The 16091-nt window shown below is 41.2% G+C and overlaps 1 protein-coding gene across 1 annotated transcript in view; it reads right to left on the bottom strand.

Moving 5' to 3' along the window:
* NEB (nebulin) overlaps window positions 1–16091 on the bottom strand; it is a 219945-nt gene that overhangs the window by 15922 nt on the left and 187932 nt on the right. Inside the window, 12 exon segments of the mRNA XM_021075466.1 lie at window positions 2259–2351; window positions 2821–2913; window positions 4285–4377; window positions 5656–5748; window positions 6398–6502; window positions 7263–7367; window positions 9692–9796; window positions 10281–10394; window positions 10926–11036; window positions 11461–11571; window positions 13405–13509; window positions 15648–15752. Coding sequence (XP_020931125.1) covers window positions 2259–2351; window positions 2821–2913; window positions 4285–4377; window positions 5656–5748; window positions 6398–6502; window positions 7263–7367; window positions 9692–9796; window positions 10281–10394; window positions 10926–11036; window positions 11461–11571; window positions 13405–13509; window positions 15648–15752 — 1233 coding nt within the window.

Here is a 16091-nt window from a genome sequence, read left to right as displayed (position 1 = left end):
ATTGAACATTTAATAAAAGTGAAAGGTTGTTAGTGAGTAGTGATTACAAACACAGGAAAACAAAACAAGACAAAAGACAGTGGGACCAAAGAAGGTTACTGATCCAATGACGGGAAAGAATCAAACTTTCAGAAGATATTTAAACTGACAAACATTTTGGATCAAACATCTCCCACCCCCACCCCCCAAAAACAATCCAGCCACATTTTCCCAGTGGCGTTTGAGTCTCCATCTCAGGCACAGGTGAATCTAAGTTCCTTACGTAAAAGTTTCACAGACTGTTGATTATTATAGAGTTGTTCAACAATGAAAACATTAATAAAAGAAAAAAACCATTAAATACAAACTCATGATCTAATTTGTATATTAGAAAGAAATCAGAGGGCCCGGGTTTCTGTTTATGGAATGGCTTTCTAACCAAGCATCAAGACAGGATTGCTCTGAGTTCCAATCCTGGGTGATTTTCTTTCTCTTTCTTTCCCAGTCCACTGCTCATCTATAGGATAGAATCCATGTTAAGGACACCCCATTCCCAGTAAAAGCCACCATTTCTACATGTGGCCTTGAGTCCTGCACCTTTTCTTGCAAAGCTAACCCCCAAACATCAAAAAAAACCCAGAGTTCCAAGTAAATAAGAGCTAGAGTGTTTGGGGGTTTGGGACATCAATTAACTTCCAAAGTCCCAGCAGTAACATAAAATATGACAAGAGAAGGAAGGGAACCAATCAAAGGTTTTAAGGGACTATTATAGGAAGAATGAAACTCGTTAGAATCAAACGGGGTCGGGGAGGAGTGAGTACAAGATCTGGGAGACAGTAGAATTCAGTTGATGAGATTTAAAAAAAAATTTGTTAAACTGATTATTTTTAAAGGGACTAAGAGAAGTTTTGTTGTATAGAAAGGTATTATTATTTTTAATACAAGTTAAAGGAGCTCTCTCCCAAATACCGAGCTAAAGTTCTCTTGATTGCGCTTGACCCGCTCCATCTCAGGAGTGACAGGGAGGGGAGTCCCCTTGCTCAAGTTCTCTTTGTACAAAATCTGTGTGCACAAAACCAACAATCAAATCAGCCTGGACCCACTTTTTAGTTAGACTTAGCTTTTCAAATAGGCTCTGAAAGTTTTTTCTAAAGCTCCTTTGTAGGGCCCCAGCTGTGGCATATGGAGGTTCCCAAGCTAGGTGTTGAATCAGAGCTGCAGCTGCCGGCCTACACCACAGCCACAGCAACTCGGGATCTGAGCCACACCTGTGACCTACACTGCAGCTCATGCAAACGTGGGATCCTTAACTCGCTGAGTGAGGCCAGGGACCGAACCCACAACCTCATGGATTCTAGTCATGTCCTTCACCCACTGAACCACAATGGGGACTCCCCTAAAAGTATTTTTTGTTTGTTTCCATAATGACTAAATTAGGCCTAAATAACTTTGACATAGAACAAGCACAGATCATCTTTGGACATTTTGTCACACACAGTATGAGTGTGTCTCTAAGTGGCATTAATATTGACACAGCTGCCAAGCTGCAGGCAGGAGTCACTTATTTATATGGGCCTTCTCTCAAAACAGAAGGATTAGGCCTAAACAGATAGTGCTCAAGTTAATTGCAATTTTTATCCATAATGAGTTGTTGGTAACTCTAATTTAGAGAACTAAAAAAGAAAAGGGGTGGGTCTTTGGTGAATAAATATTAAAGGTGAAATAAATATTAGCTTTCAATGATCCTGAAACTATTCCAAAGGAAAGCTCATGTATATCTTGTGTGATACACAAAAAATAGCTGAGTCACTGGGAATTGCTCTGTTTTTTTTGGAATGAAAATGTTCAAGAATCACATTCTTTTAAGGAAAGCTGCAAACACAAAATACATCAGAGTCACAATAAATACAAATAAAATTCTAGTTAATATTGTCCTTTTGAAGGCGTGTTAGATTTTACTGTTGACTTATGCCACACCAGTTAGAAATATCTACTGTTATTCAAGGAATATTTGAGGAAGAAAACACTAAGTATTACAGGTTTTTAAGGAAAGAGATAATAGCTATGTTTTAGGAAAAATGCAGTTAAAATTTCACACCAACACTAAAATAAATACTAAATTAGATTTGGGTTGAAAACTGGGGTAATATTTGGTATCATTATTTTCATTATAAGAATTTAGTATTTTTATAGGAAGAAAATTATGTATTTGCAATGTGTTAAAAATATTATTTTAAATAAAAATTAAGGGATTTTGTTTTTTGCCCCCTAAGAAATACCGAGCTAAAGTTCTCTTGATTGCGTTTGACTCTCTCCATCTCTGGAGTGATAGGTGTTGGGGTTCCTTTCCCCAAATTTTCTTTGTACAAAACCTGTGAGATACAAGAAAGTACCCAAAAGACATTCAAAACAAGCACAAGGATTAAGGAAGAGAGAAAATTGGGGATGGGGTTATGTGAGGAGGGAGTTTTTCAGGTAGTAATATTTAGTAAGGATAATGCTCTCTTTACTTCACATTTTAATGATAAACTCTATGATGCTAATTCTGGGAATGAAAAACTATACAGGAAGTAAAGTTACAGGAGGTGAGTATAATGATGAGGAAACTTATGTTAACTCTATTTCAGATCTATGCGCTCACACTGTCAGTGGCCAAAAGTGTTAAAATACCATCAGAAAAGTGTTTAAGTCCAGACAGTCTTGGTCAGGTCATAACACACATACACACACACACACACAAAATTGTTGTTAAGATGTTACTTCTTAAGAAAGGATGATGGGTTATTCTGGTAATTTTTTTAATGGGAAATCAAGTTTCTTATTTGATATATTTGTAAATACCGAGCTAAAGTTCTCTTGATTGCGTTTGACTCTCTCAATCTCTGGAGTGACTGGGGTTGGAATGCCTGTCCCCAGGTTTTCTTTGTACATAACCTGTAGAAGATAATTAGAATGTCTAAAAAAGCAACATGACCACGAATCCTTTGGATTAGAGCTACATGGGGCTATTTGGTGCAAACTCATAAAAACAATCTAGCTTTCAAACAGGACTCTCAAGGGATAACGCAGGAAATGCCTCAAATATTTACATTCTCTCTTCAAAAGTAGTAATTTTACCACCTTGAAGACTGGACTAAATTATGCATTTTCTATAGTCAGCACTTACTGCAGTCTGAAAATGCATTAAACAGTGCTAATCAATTCAACAATGAAAAAACTCTAACCACTTGATAACATAGAGCATTAGTCCCTGGAAAACAGTAAGTCCACAGTAGATTTGTACTTAATAGATGGCTTGGTTTAAATTTTTCTAATCCTGTGATTTTTTTTTTTTTATTCCTTCAGGATTATTGAGAATTTTCTGTTTGTTTTGTGTTTTCTTCTGAAAACTCCTAGCTGGACTTTATTCTGGAGATATCCTTAATGTAAGGACAGTTAAACAGTTTATTTTTCCAGGAAGAGCATCTTTTGCTGAAATTTTTACTGATGATGTGTTTTCTATTACTTTTTTTTTTTTTTTTTTTTTGGTCTTTTGCCTTTTATATGGCTGCTCCTGTAGCATATGGAGGTTTCCAGGCTAGGGGTCTAATCGGACCTTTAGCCGCTGGCCTACACCAGAGCCACAGCAACACCAGATCTGAGCCAAGTCTACGACCTAGACCACAGCTCACGACAATGCCAGATCCTCAACTCACTGAGCAAGGCCAGGGATTGAACCTGAAACCTCTTGGTTCCCAGTCAGATTCACTAACCACTGAGCCATGACGGGAACTCCAGTGTTTTCTATTACTTTTACGTTTTATTTTATTTTTTTTAAAAGACCACACCCATGGCATATGGAAGTTCCCAGGCCAGGAACTGAATCTGAACCACAGTTGCAACCTCTGACGCAGCTGCAGCAACACAGGATCCTTTAACCCACTGGAACCGAAGCTGCATCTCTTCAGCAACCCAAGCTGCTGCAGTTGGATTCTTAACCCACTGGGCCATAGCAGGAGCTCCTGCTTTAATGTTTATATATGTATGCTTTTGATTGAATAACTTGAGATCATCCCAATACATTTCTACTTTCAGCACAGTTTACTTTAGAAAATGCAGGTATAATAATTAAGCCAAGTCCTTTCTGCTCCTTGAATGTGTAAAGATGTTTTTTACCTGCTTTTGCAAACCTGACTGCCCTTGGTAGAGCAAGAAGGCTTGGCATGATCCCCAGACCTGGGAAACCAGGGTTAGCAGGAAGAAGGGAGGAGCTAACGAGACAGGTGGGGAGGGACAAGAGGGACAGAGCGCAGGGGGGGCTCCTACCGAGCTGATGTGCTTCTGTGTCTCCTTGACACGCTTTACTTCAGGCAGGTCTGGAATAGGGGTTCCTTGTCCAATCGTCTCCTTATACTTAACCTGCAGACATAAAAATGTGTGTGTTTGATGAGTAGCCCCATAATTTGCAAAGTCACAGTTTTTTTTTTGGTTTGTTTGTTTTTTGGTTTTTTTTGGTCTTTTTAGGGCTACACCTGTGGCATATGGAGGTTCCCAGGCTAGGGGTCGAATCAGCGCTATAGCTGCCAGCCTACATCACAACCATAGCAACTCGGGATGTGAGCCACGTCTGCGACCTATGCTATAGCTCATGGCAACGCTGGATCCTTAACCCATTGAGCAAGGCCAGGGATTCAACCCGTTCCCTCATGGATACTAGTTGGATTTGTTAACCACTGAGCCATGACGGGAACTCCCCCATAGTCACAGTTTAAACAGCAGAAGCGCTACACTTATTGGGAATGGAGCCACATTTGGATATTGGGTCAGAGGAGAACAATGCCAGGGTCAAGGACAAGGGGGCTCTACCTGGTCTCTTTGTGGGTGGGGACCATATCTAGACTGAAGACTCTTCTCTTCCCTGGGGTCTCTCAGGTTTCGTACCCACAAGTCATTTGACCAGGACAGACACACATCCAGAAAGGGCCATTCTCTGCCTCTCACATCTGCTACTTTCTTACAAGTGAAAAGGAGTCTCATCTTGAGCAAACTAGTCAAGCTCCCCTGAATCTTCCCACCTAGCCTCGACCTTTGGACTTCCAAGACCATCTTTGCACTGCCCAATTTCAGCAAGAATCCTGCTAAGTCAGTTTCGCCAAGATCCCCACCTTCCACATCTCATCACCCGTGATACCTGATCAAATTCCTATCTGATATCCCCAGGTGAAGTCTGATCACTCTGACCTGCCTCCAGCAAGAATCCTGTTAGGCCGCTTCACCCTGATGCTTTTTTTCGGAGTAATTTTCCATCCACTGATCCTCTCCCTCCAACCCCTTCCTCCTCATCCTCCTCATCCCACCCCTGTCCACCCAACTCCCATAAATCCTTACATTCCCTTGATGGTATTCAGAACTGACTGAGACATCTTTCTCTCTGTTGAAATCGTCCTGAATAAAGTCTGTCTTTCTACTGCCTAAGTGCCTGTCCAGCTCTGGTTTGCTTTGACAGAGGCCCCTCTGTTTTCCATATCCAACCAGCCTTCAGGAAATCTGCCTTGGTACTGCATTGTGAGATGACCCTTATTTCAGAAACTTAAGCTGCTTCCAGTGACAAAGATTTTGAATGCAGCTCAGACATCAGCGTAAATCACCACAGGGAGGCAGAAAACATTGAAAACCAGTCCCAGTGGACGTCTTTACCGAGCTAATGTGGTCCTGGGTTTGCTTCACTCTCATCATCTCTGGTGTCTTTCCAATTGCCGTTCCTGGTGAGACATCCTCTTTATATAATACCTGGGCATTCAGAATCAGGACAGTGTTACACAGAAGAAAGGAAAACCCAGCAATTCCTGGAGAAAGACTAGGAGACATGGCTTCTGTGAAAACAAAAGACACTAGAGAGAGTTCTTAGGCAAGTGCCGGAGTATCTGGTGTGGTCTGCATTAGCATCAATAATGTAAACCATGTGTACCACACGCATCATTTTCCACATTTTGAGATTTCTTTTAAGATTATCATACTGTATTACTACGGGATGATAAAAACCAGAAAATGTTGATTAAAAAACCCCCACTTCCCACTTGAAACACAAAACCCATAAAAGAAATACAAAGTCAGTTATTTTCGGGGAGGCAAAATAAATCGCAGTGTCAAAAAGAAATCCATCTTTCTGGAGCAAGACAACACATGCTACTGCTCTGGGATTAAAAATGTTAAAAGAAAGAAAAGCTCCTTTTTGTTAGCGGATTTAAGTTGTTATTTCAAATGGTCTCTGGGATGATGAATTTAGAGCCAAGTATGGGGGCATTTTAACAAATAATTGCTGTATTAACTGAGGAGGTTAGATGTTACTTGTCTGAATCAACATGAGGCTAGTATATTTTTAAAGAGGAGACTGAAGTTATTAGGTTAGCATTAGATGGAAAATAAACAGTAAATATACCGAGCTGAAATTCTTTTGATTTTCTTTAACACGCAGTATTTCTGGCGTGTCTTGAACAACTGTAATTTTTCCTTTACTGTTTTTAAGGTCACACTGGTATTGGAGCTATGAAGAAAGAGTAAACACCTTGTTAAGATTTCAGCACTGCTTTATATATTTTAAATTGTGCTATATTGTGTAAGAGAAGTTAAAATCTTATATTTAAAAGGCTGGAGTTCCCATCGTGGCTCAGCAGAAACAAATCTGACTAGTATCCATGAGGAGGCAGGTTCGATCCTCAGCCCCGCTCAGTGGGTTAAGGATCCAGTGTTGCCGTGAGCTGTGGTGTAGGTCGCAGACAGTGCTCAGATCCCATGTTGCTGTTGCTGTGGTGCAGGCCGGCAGCTACAGCTCCAATTCAACCCCTGGCCTGGGAATCTCCATATCCTGCGGGAGCAGCCCTAAAAAGACAAAGTAAAATAAAATAGGCCTATGCCACAATAATCATAGTCCTATAGCCAATGGGAAATTCTTTAATAAGAATTTTGCAGAGAAAATGAGTTTTAAAAACTCTAAAACCAGTTGTTTTTTAAAAATATCCCTTGCCTAGAATTAACTTGGAAAAAGATGTTAAAATCAATAAAAGATGGTGATGTCAGTGACAGGAGGCCACCAACAACGTTGAGCTGGGCCTTTCATGCTATGATTTGGAATTGGGATAGAAAGTGAGCCCAGAGAAGGAGGGAGCACACACTTCCTGGGCCACGGGCGGGAGCTGCAGAGGGCTGCTGCTGGTGACAACTGATGGTGCCCCCAGAGGCACCCTTCTTGCCCTGCCTCCTCCCAGGTGCCCATGGGCTATATCTTAGATTCAGTAAAAACTCACAAGGCTGAAGTTCTTTTGGTTCTCCCGGACTCTCTGCATCTCTGGGGTGTCCAAAACGGTCTCATAATATGACATGCACTTCTCTGCATCTTCCTTGTACTTTTTCTGGAAGTAGATTCCAAGAAAAAAGGATGGTGAATAACACAAGGATATGGGCCAGTGGAACCTAAAATAGCCCTTTCTGCTCAGCAGAAGGAAAGTCTTTTGTATTTTCTTTACTGTTCAAGGATACTGTAGAGTTACATCTGCAGCAAGATGTTGAGGAGTTAACTGACTCCTCTTGGTCAGTGAGTGCCATGCCTTTTCTTTCCAGAACTGAGCCCAGCATTGAATAAGACCCACTGTCATGGCAAAGCTGGATGAGGGGAGGCCCTTGCAGGCTGGTCCACATAAGGGAGCTAACAGCCCCTAAGGTTCCTGACAGGGAAATGGCGATGCCTATGATGAACTGGATGAAGCCAGACTATTCAACAGGCAGGTGAAACAAAGAAGAAAGGATAAGAGCCATCAACAAGGCCTCCAGAAAGCTGGCCTTGGTTGGTGACAAGGGTATTTTCAGTGAGCCAGGAGCAGGTGTGGTCTGGGTTGCTAGATCTAGGAGTGAGCCAGCAGGCAGACCCAGTAGGAGCTTTCAGGATGGGTTAGGAAATCTGTATTTCCTAGGTGTTTATAAAGTATAGCTAGGTCAGGTAACTACTGCTGTAGAACTCACTGATGAGAAGACAAGCAAAAATTCTGATCTGGAGCTATTCAAATAAATTGCAGACTCTTGATCATCAGTGAAGATGAAAACAAATGAGGAGGTATCCTGGTATATGGAGGACAGCCTTAATCTTCTTTACCTCTGTATGTGTAGGAAGATGGAAAGTTGTCCATCATAGGAGGAATCAGGGTTAGATTTTGTGGGTAGTGTTGATGACATAATCTCAATCTTGTTAAAGAAATTGATAATCCGAATGTGTGCTGTCAACTTTGTTTCTTCCAGATTTGCACATAAATGTTATACCCACATTATAAGAGACTTGACATATTAAAATGCTGATTCTTTAATTATGGATGGTAACTTAGGCCTATTGGAATTGCCACCTTCAAAAAGATGAGATAAGAAAATGCTGGTGAGGGTGTGGAGAGAAGTGCACTGTTGGTGGGATCGTAAACTGGCTTTGCCACTATGGAAAACAGTTTTGAGGATCCACAAAACATTAAAAATAGAACTACCACAGGATCCAGCAATATCCTTTTTGGGAACAGATCCAAAGGATACAAAAACCTACCCTTCCATGTTCATAGCAGCATTATTTACAATTGCCAAAACATGGAAATAACCCAAGTGTCCATCAACGGATGATGGATAAAGAAGCTGTGGTGTGTAGGTACAAAGGAATAAAATTCAGGCATAAAAAATGAGAAAATCTGCCATTGGGGACAACATGGATGGACCTGGAGCGCATTACACTTAGTGAAATAAGTCAGAAAAAGACAGACAAATACGGTATGATCTCACATATTTTTGGAATCAAAACCCAAAACAAATCCATAGAAAAAGCGATCGGATTTGTGGTTACCAGAGGCGGGAGACGGGAGTGAGGCAGAAACTGGAGAAGACCAGCCAAAAGTGACAATTTCCGGTTATAAAATAAGTAAGAACCAGGAATGTAATCCATAACATGAGGACTGTAGTTAACACTGCTGCAGGATGCATACAATTAAGAGAGTAAATCCTGAGGTTTCTAACCAAGGAAACAACTTTTCCTCCTTTTCTGCCTTCTCTTTTTACTATATCTATAGAAGATAATGGATGCTAACTAAATTTATTGAGGTAATAATTTCACAATAATTATAAATACTTTCATACCATCATGCTATATACCTTAAACTTATACAATGATATATGTCAATTATATCTCAATAAAACTGGAAAAATAAATTTAAAAAATTATGGGTGGTATCATGTAAGAGTTCTTTGGTACCTTAAAATTCCCTCCAACACCATTTTTTTTTTTTTTTTGTCTTTTCTAGGGCCACACCCACTACATGTGGAGGTTCCCAGGCTAGGGATCTAATCGGAGCTGTAGCCGCTGGCATACGCCAGAGCCACAGCAACGCGGGATCCGAGCTGCGTCTGCAACCTACACCACAGCTCACGGCAATGCCAGATCCTTAACCCACTGAGCAAGGGCAGGGACCCGAACCCGCAACCTCATGGTTCCTAGTCGGATTCGTTAACCACTGCGCCATGACGGAACTCCCCAACACTATTTTAATTCTGTCATAGAAACTCAACTCGAACTCAAACTTGCATCATAGATGAATCCCTTCTCTTTCACTAGGCAAAACTGTGATTTGAAAGAACCTCTTTCAATATTAATGGAAAGACTTCTGTTCATCACAATTGGGTCCATGAGTGATATTCTGATGAATGTGCTTACCTGGCTTGAAAGGTTCTTGACTTGTTGGGCATGAATGATCTCTGGTGTATCAACCACAGAAGTGAAATTGGCTTTTTCCATCTCTGCTAACTGCTTATACTTAATCTGCAAAAGGACATCCAATAGTTGGATAAATGTCTGCAATCTGTACAACACTGCTGGCTTGGTTTAATTAAGAGATGATTAATAGTTATTTTCCAAAAGGATTTATTCATTTGATAGGCAATTTTTTTTTCCTATTGTGTTTATAGCTTTATACTAAAGAGTGAGATTCAGAAAGAAAGGTTGAGTCTCAGCCATTGAAAGACTTACTATCAAGTTGAGCCGAGGGTGGGAAAGGAGAAGGAGAAAGATAATCAACAGACATAAAGGCATCAATTGTTTACAGAAGAGCTGGGCAAAGATAGATGAAAGCAGCTCTGGCAAAGGGTCCCTGATCCTTTCATTAGAATGGATTCCACCACACACAGGCTTAGGGAGCCACTCTACGCCTTTGACTGTAGTCGACCAACAACTAAGATAACAGAAGGATGACACTGTGGCCTTGTAATCCCAGCTTGAAAGACTGATATGGAACAGTAACACCGACCTGACTGGCAATGTCTGTAGCATTCCTGGCTCTCATGAAGTCGGGAGTTTCATTGGCCATGGCATTCAGGCCTCTTCCTTTGACTTCCAGCTCCAAGTCTCTCTTATATTCTTTCTATAGTAGCATTAAAAAAAAAAAAAGTTACTTGACTTCCATGAGGAGGTAATAAATATGCAGTAAATATAGATCCACATAACATGCCTCCTAGCGTTACCTTTACCATTCCCTGTGGCAGGACAGAGAGGTAACAATAGAAGGTCACTATTCTACTCCAGTCAGGCCTCCTTTTGAAGACTTTTTAGCATTCCCTACTGAGAAAACTAAAGTCTAAAGCACATTTTTAATCTGGTTTGGTTCAGAACTAGGATTACTCCTAGGTGCACAACCACTCCAGCGTGGTATTTTTATCTAAATGGGCACAACACATGCATCGAGTTAAAGCAAATGATACTAGATAAATAACAGACTTATAATATCAGCTCATCAGAACTAGAGATGTTATATTTAATGGTTCATGATCACACTGAATATGGAATTAGAAATTCATAAACTGTCTTTGCATCGCCCTCTGGTTTTCTGTGTGCAATCTGGCTGAAAAGGAGAAGATAGGTGTTAGTTTTGGGCATGCAGTGGCTGTGAGCCCACCTCGTTGAGGATCTGAGTGGCGTTCTTCGCTCTTAGCATGTCGGGTGTGTCTTCCATTTCACTGAGACCCTTCCCACGGATGCTTTCCTCTAGATCTTTCCTGTACTCTTTCTATAGCACAAAACATAAGCAACAAGGCTGACAAGGAAGCCTGGATTGTTCCTCTTGGGTTTAGAGAAAAACAAAACAAAACCAAAAAAATTCCCAGAACCAAAAACCCTTCCAATTTTAAACAATTGGTTTAGTAAATAAGATGAATAAAAGCAGCGTTTAAGCTTCATCAGTTAATATTCGATATCGAAGAAGAAACTAGAAATTAATAGAATGCTAAGTAAGCACTTTTATTAGGTATTCAATTAACAAATTAGAAGAATGAACATGGGCAGTGGATTAGGTGGTAGTATCAAACACAGGTGAACCCAACTGGAAATCCGCAAAGTTAGGTGGTGGCGAAAATGGCAGGGAACACAGCGACGAGGGTCATTCGTGCAATTATTTGGATCAGGAGGGAACAAAAAGACCAGGTGGGCACTACCTCGCTGGCTATTTTGGTGGCATATTTGACATGTAATAAAGCTGGCGTGACCTCCAGGCCAGTCAGGTTTCTGCCTTTAATGGACTCTTCATAATCTTTCCTATATTCTTTCTAATGTGAGTAGGAAAGAAAGACAAGTTAAGAACCTTTATTATAACGATGTATTTCTCAATCCTGGGGGGGGAGTATAGTTTTTAAGTCCAACCTCTTCTCTCGATCATCGTTCTGCTGACAGTCACGCATTTGAAACATGTCTGATTGATCTGTACATACTTTGTCTAGAGCAGAGGGCCCAAGAAACTCAGAGGCTGAGAAACTGCTGGGCGCCTTATTCGCCCGCCTATTTACTGACTGCTGTGATGGGGGCTGTTCTCCAGGAGCGGAAGGATGGACGTGCCACCAAGATTCTGGATCCATTGTCATCTCTCCTGATGACATTTTTCTGAAGCCAACAAAAGATTTTACTTCTGAATTAGAAGCGACTCAAGGTGGCGGGGGCGGGGGGGGGGGACCACCCCAGAGAAAGAGGGGAACATGAGCATACATTTGAATGCAAGTTTGGCCTTTTTTACAATCATGACTATTCTTTTAAATCCCTGGGCAATGGAGCACAGAGAAGTTCTCAGGCTTTGTTCACCGTTGAGAGGAAGAGCCATGACCTTCTCCATTGCCTCTCCAATCCCTGGATGAGGCTGTCTCACTGGGAAGCTTGGAAAAGACATTGGGACTTAATTTTTATAATTTTTAATTTTGAAATATTTTTACCTTTACAGAAATGTTGCAAGCATAGTACAAGGAACTCCCATGTCATCATTTACCCAGATTTACCAATTGTCTGAAACTATTTTAAGATTTTTCATTATCTGGTATTCTATATACCAGAAAGCTCCCCAAACTGCTACTTTTATTAAAAACCATGCATCTTTTAAAAAAAATTATAGTTATTTACAGTGTTGTGTCATTTTCTGCTGTACAGCATAGTGACCCAATCATACATATATACATGTATGTTATTTTTCTCATAGAATCTTCCATCCTGTTCTACCCCAAGAGCCTGGACACTGAACACAGTTAGCTTTATTGTTGGAGATAGGCCCATGGAGGGGAGGCAAAAAAAAGAAATCCAAAGTCTGTTTCCCAGTGAAACAGTCTTTCTAAGATTCAAAATAAGATTTCATTCTTCTCTACTATCACTTAAAAATGAAAAAAAATTCTTTTAGATGTCTCTGCTTACACATCTAAAATAGGAAATACAGCATGTTGACATTTGATTTATTTTATTTTTTCCTCTTTTTAGGGCCACTCCCACAGCATATGGAGGTTCCCAGGCTAGGGGTTGAACTGGAGCTACAGCTGCCAGCCTATGCCACAGCCACAGCAATGCCAGATCCGAACTGTCTCTCTGACTTACATCACAGCTCACGGCGATGCAAGATCCTTAACCCACTAGTCAAGGCCAGGTGTCGAACCTGCACCCCCATGGATGCTAGACAGATTCGTTTCCTCTGAGCCATGACAGGAACTCTGATATTTGATATTTTGATAAAAGTCTTGTTTAAAAGAAAAACACTTTTTGGGGACTTGGGGCTTCCTATTAAGAGAAAAGCTATCCAAAGCCAATGATGGGTCTGTGCAGAGGGAACTTTTCGTTCAGCAAAGAACAACAGATATTATATTCAGAATAATTTGTTTCAGTGTTAGGAATAGTTTGCTATGTTCTAATTCTATGAGGATGATAGCTGAAATAAAACATATGGTAATCAGAACATTTTTTAAAATAATGGGACTATGGGATTTGTAAGGTGGAAAAGATCTTAGTGATTACATGTTAAAGAGTCCCATCCTCCACAACTTTGGGGTAACAGCAGTCTGGATACCTTTGTGGGTTGAGCGGTTTTCATCAGCTGGTACATGTGCTGGGTGGTGGTTTTGTGAAGCACTTACCCCACTCTGCATCTGCTGGGACTCCTTGGCAGTGATGTATGTTGGTGTTTCAAAGTCCAACATGGGCTTTCCTCGTTCCTTTTCATACTTTTCTTTGTATTTTACCTAGATGAAAAGCTTTATGAGATATCTCTCCTCTGGCCAATTTGTAGACAGAGACCAGTTTAGTAATAGTATTTTTAATTGATATATTATGTCCAATTGGGTGGCATCTCATTGCTACTCAAAATAGTTTCCTGCTATGTTTCAGATCCAGTAGCTTTTTGGTTTTATTCTGGGAGGGAAAAACCATTACTGCCTGCAAGGCATGGTCAGGATTTGTGTTCAATTCAAGAAGACGAAGGGATCACAGGAGAAGAATCAGCTGAGAGAAGTATTGAGGCTGGGAAAGCCTGGGTAAATTGCCCATAAATAAGGTTGGCCAAGATTTGATGTGTGGAGATGTGACCATTTTAGCCAAAGCATCGATCAATATTTCTAATAAAAATCTCCAGTTTTTCTTTTACAAGAACGTTTATCAGAGTCCTGGGGTCTTTTTTTTTTTTTTTTTTTTTTTTGGTTGTACCTGTGTCATGTGGAAGTTCCTGGGCCAGAGATCAAAGCTGCATCACAGCAGTGATCCAAGCCTCTGAAGTGACAACACCAGATCCTTAACCCACTGAGCCACAGGGGAACTCCAGATCTGGGGTCTTGATTTAATAGATAGCACATGTAACTTCATTCATATGTCAGTAACTTAATTGGGGTCATAACTGGTCCCATATTCAGTGCCACCAATAGAGATTGGTAAAAATGTGCAAAACCGGTTGACAAGTTGTTGACTGACTTACTAACAACCTTGACATTCTCAAACAGACCACCAGTGCCGTTTTACAAATACAGTCTCCTCATCCTCATCACATGTGACCAGGAATGGGGGGCAGGATAGAGATATTCCTAATTTACACAGGAAACACTGAAACGCAGAGAAGCAGAAGCCTGGGTCATGCAGCGTCTTACCAGTAACACCCAATCTCAGCTCTCTTGCTGTGACCACACACTAAAATAGAGGCCTGGGGGCACAGGCTGATTTAGAAATGACAGGAGGGCATTTCTAGTAGTTTAGCCCTCTTGCTCAACACCCAGTGGGGGACCTAAATAATGCTGAATTTGTGACAGAGAAGGTCCTCTGACTGCAAGCTCCTTCTCTGAGTTCTTTCTTCTGAGACTCTTTTTTTTCTTTTTTTCCTCTTTAGGGCCTCACCTGTGGCATATGGAAGTTCCCAGGCCAGGGGTCAAATTGGAGCTGCAGCTGTCGGCCTACACCACAGCCATAGCAGCTTGGGATCTGAGCCACGTCTTTGACCTATACCACAGCTCACAGCAAAGCTGGATCCTTAACCCACTGAGCAAGACCAGGGATTGAACCTGTGTCCTCATGGATACTAGCTGGGTTCATTACCGCTGAGCCGCGATGGGAACGCCTCCTCTGAGACTCTTAATTGTTTTAGAAATTTCACAATTTCTTCAACACCCAGAGGCTGTTTCAGTGGTGGCCCAATCACATCATTCCTCTGCTCACAATCCCCCAAAGGCTCCCTCTCATTCTTAGTAATATTTTCTAGACTGAGGTCCAGACGCCTGGGAGCACATCAGGGTTTTACTGCAAGGGGCTTGTCTCCCTTGTGATGTACTCTTTATGCTTCTGGTCCTTGTCTGAAACCTGAATCACACATGTCTGTGCACTGTTCCTCCAAAGTATGTGGATGCTGTTGTCGTTCATAACATAAACCCTTGTTTCAACATGGTGCTAAATTCAAAGCCCCTAGTATTTTTGGCCATGTTCTCAAGCAACAGTTCCTACAACTGTAGCTACTGTCCTGGGGGGAGTCCATGAAAATTTTTGACACTGTCGATGAAAGTGCAGGAAAAAAGTCAGTCTCGGAGTTCCCGTCGTGGCGCAGCAGTTAACGAATCCGACTAGGAACCATGAGGTTGCGGGTTCGATCCCTGCCCTTGCTCAGTGGGTTAAGGATCCGGCGTTGCCGTGAGCTGTGGTGTAGGTTGCAGACGCGGCTCGGATCCCGCGTTGCTGTGGCTCTGGCGTAGGCCGGTGGCTACAGCTCCGATTCGACCCCTAGCCTGGGAACCTCCATATGCCACGGGAGCGGCCCAAAGAAATGGCAAAAAGACAAAAAAAAAAAAAAAAAAAAAAAAAAAAAAAAAAAAAAAAAAAAAAAAAAAGTCAGTCTCCATCAACTTACTATACTCTGTAGTTCTGTGGCCTCTTTTAGATGAAGCTGCTCCAGATTATCGGGTATTGTGTGGTAGTGTCCTTTACTCTTCTCGTAGTTCTTCTTGTACTGGTACTGAGGGGAAGGTAGTAAAAAAGGTACATTGACAGAAGCTGCTCGTTATTCCTATTTTTCCGCTTGAGATTAGACATTTACACAGCATCCAGACCAAACTGAGATTAGCAGCCACTGAACAGGGGGTTAGGAACATGGTTTCAAGGATCAAGATCCAAGTTCACTAATGTCAGTTAATACAAGGATTTAAACACTTAGGTTATAGGGCTTATAAAGTAGGTTTTAAGAGTGAAAAGAGAGAAACCATTCCACATGGTAGTTCTATGTTTTCAGAAGGAGGAAAGGGAGTGCTTAATTGAAAAAAAAAAAAAAGGATAAATATTCTAAAAGTAGAAGCCT

Source organism: Sus scrofa, chromosome 15 (genome assembly GCF_000003025.6).
Source record: "Sus scrofa isolate TJ Tabasco breed Duroc chromosome 15, Sscrofa11.1, whole genome shotgun sequence".
Classification (NCBI taxonomy): domain Eukaryota; kingdom Metazoa; phylum Chordata; class Mammalia; order Artiodactyla; family Suidae; genus Sus; species Sus scrofa.
The sequence above is the reverse complement of the archived record's forward strand: the minus strand, read 5'-3'. Positions and strand labels throughout refer to the sequence as shown.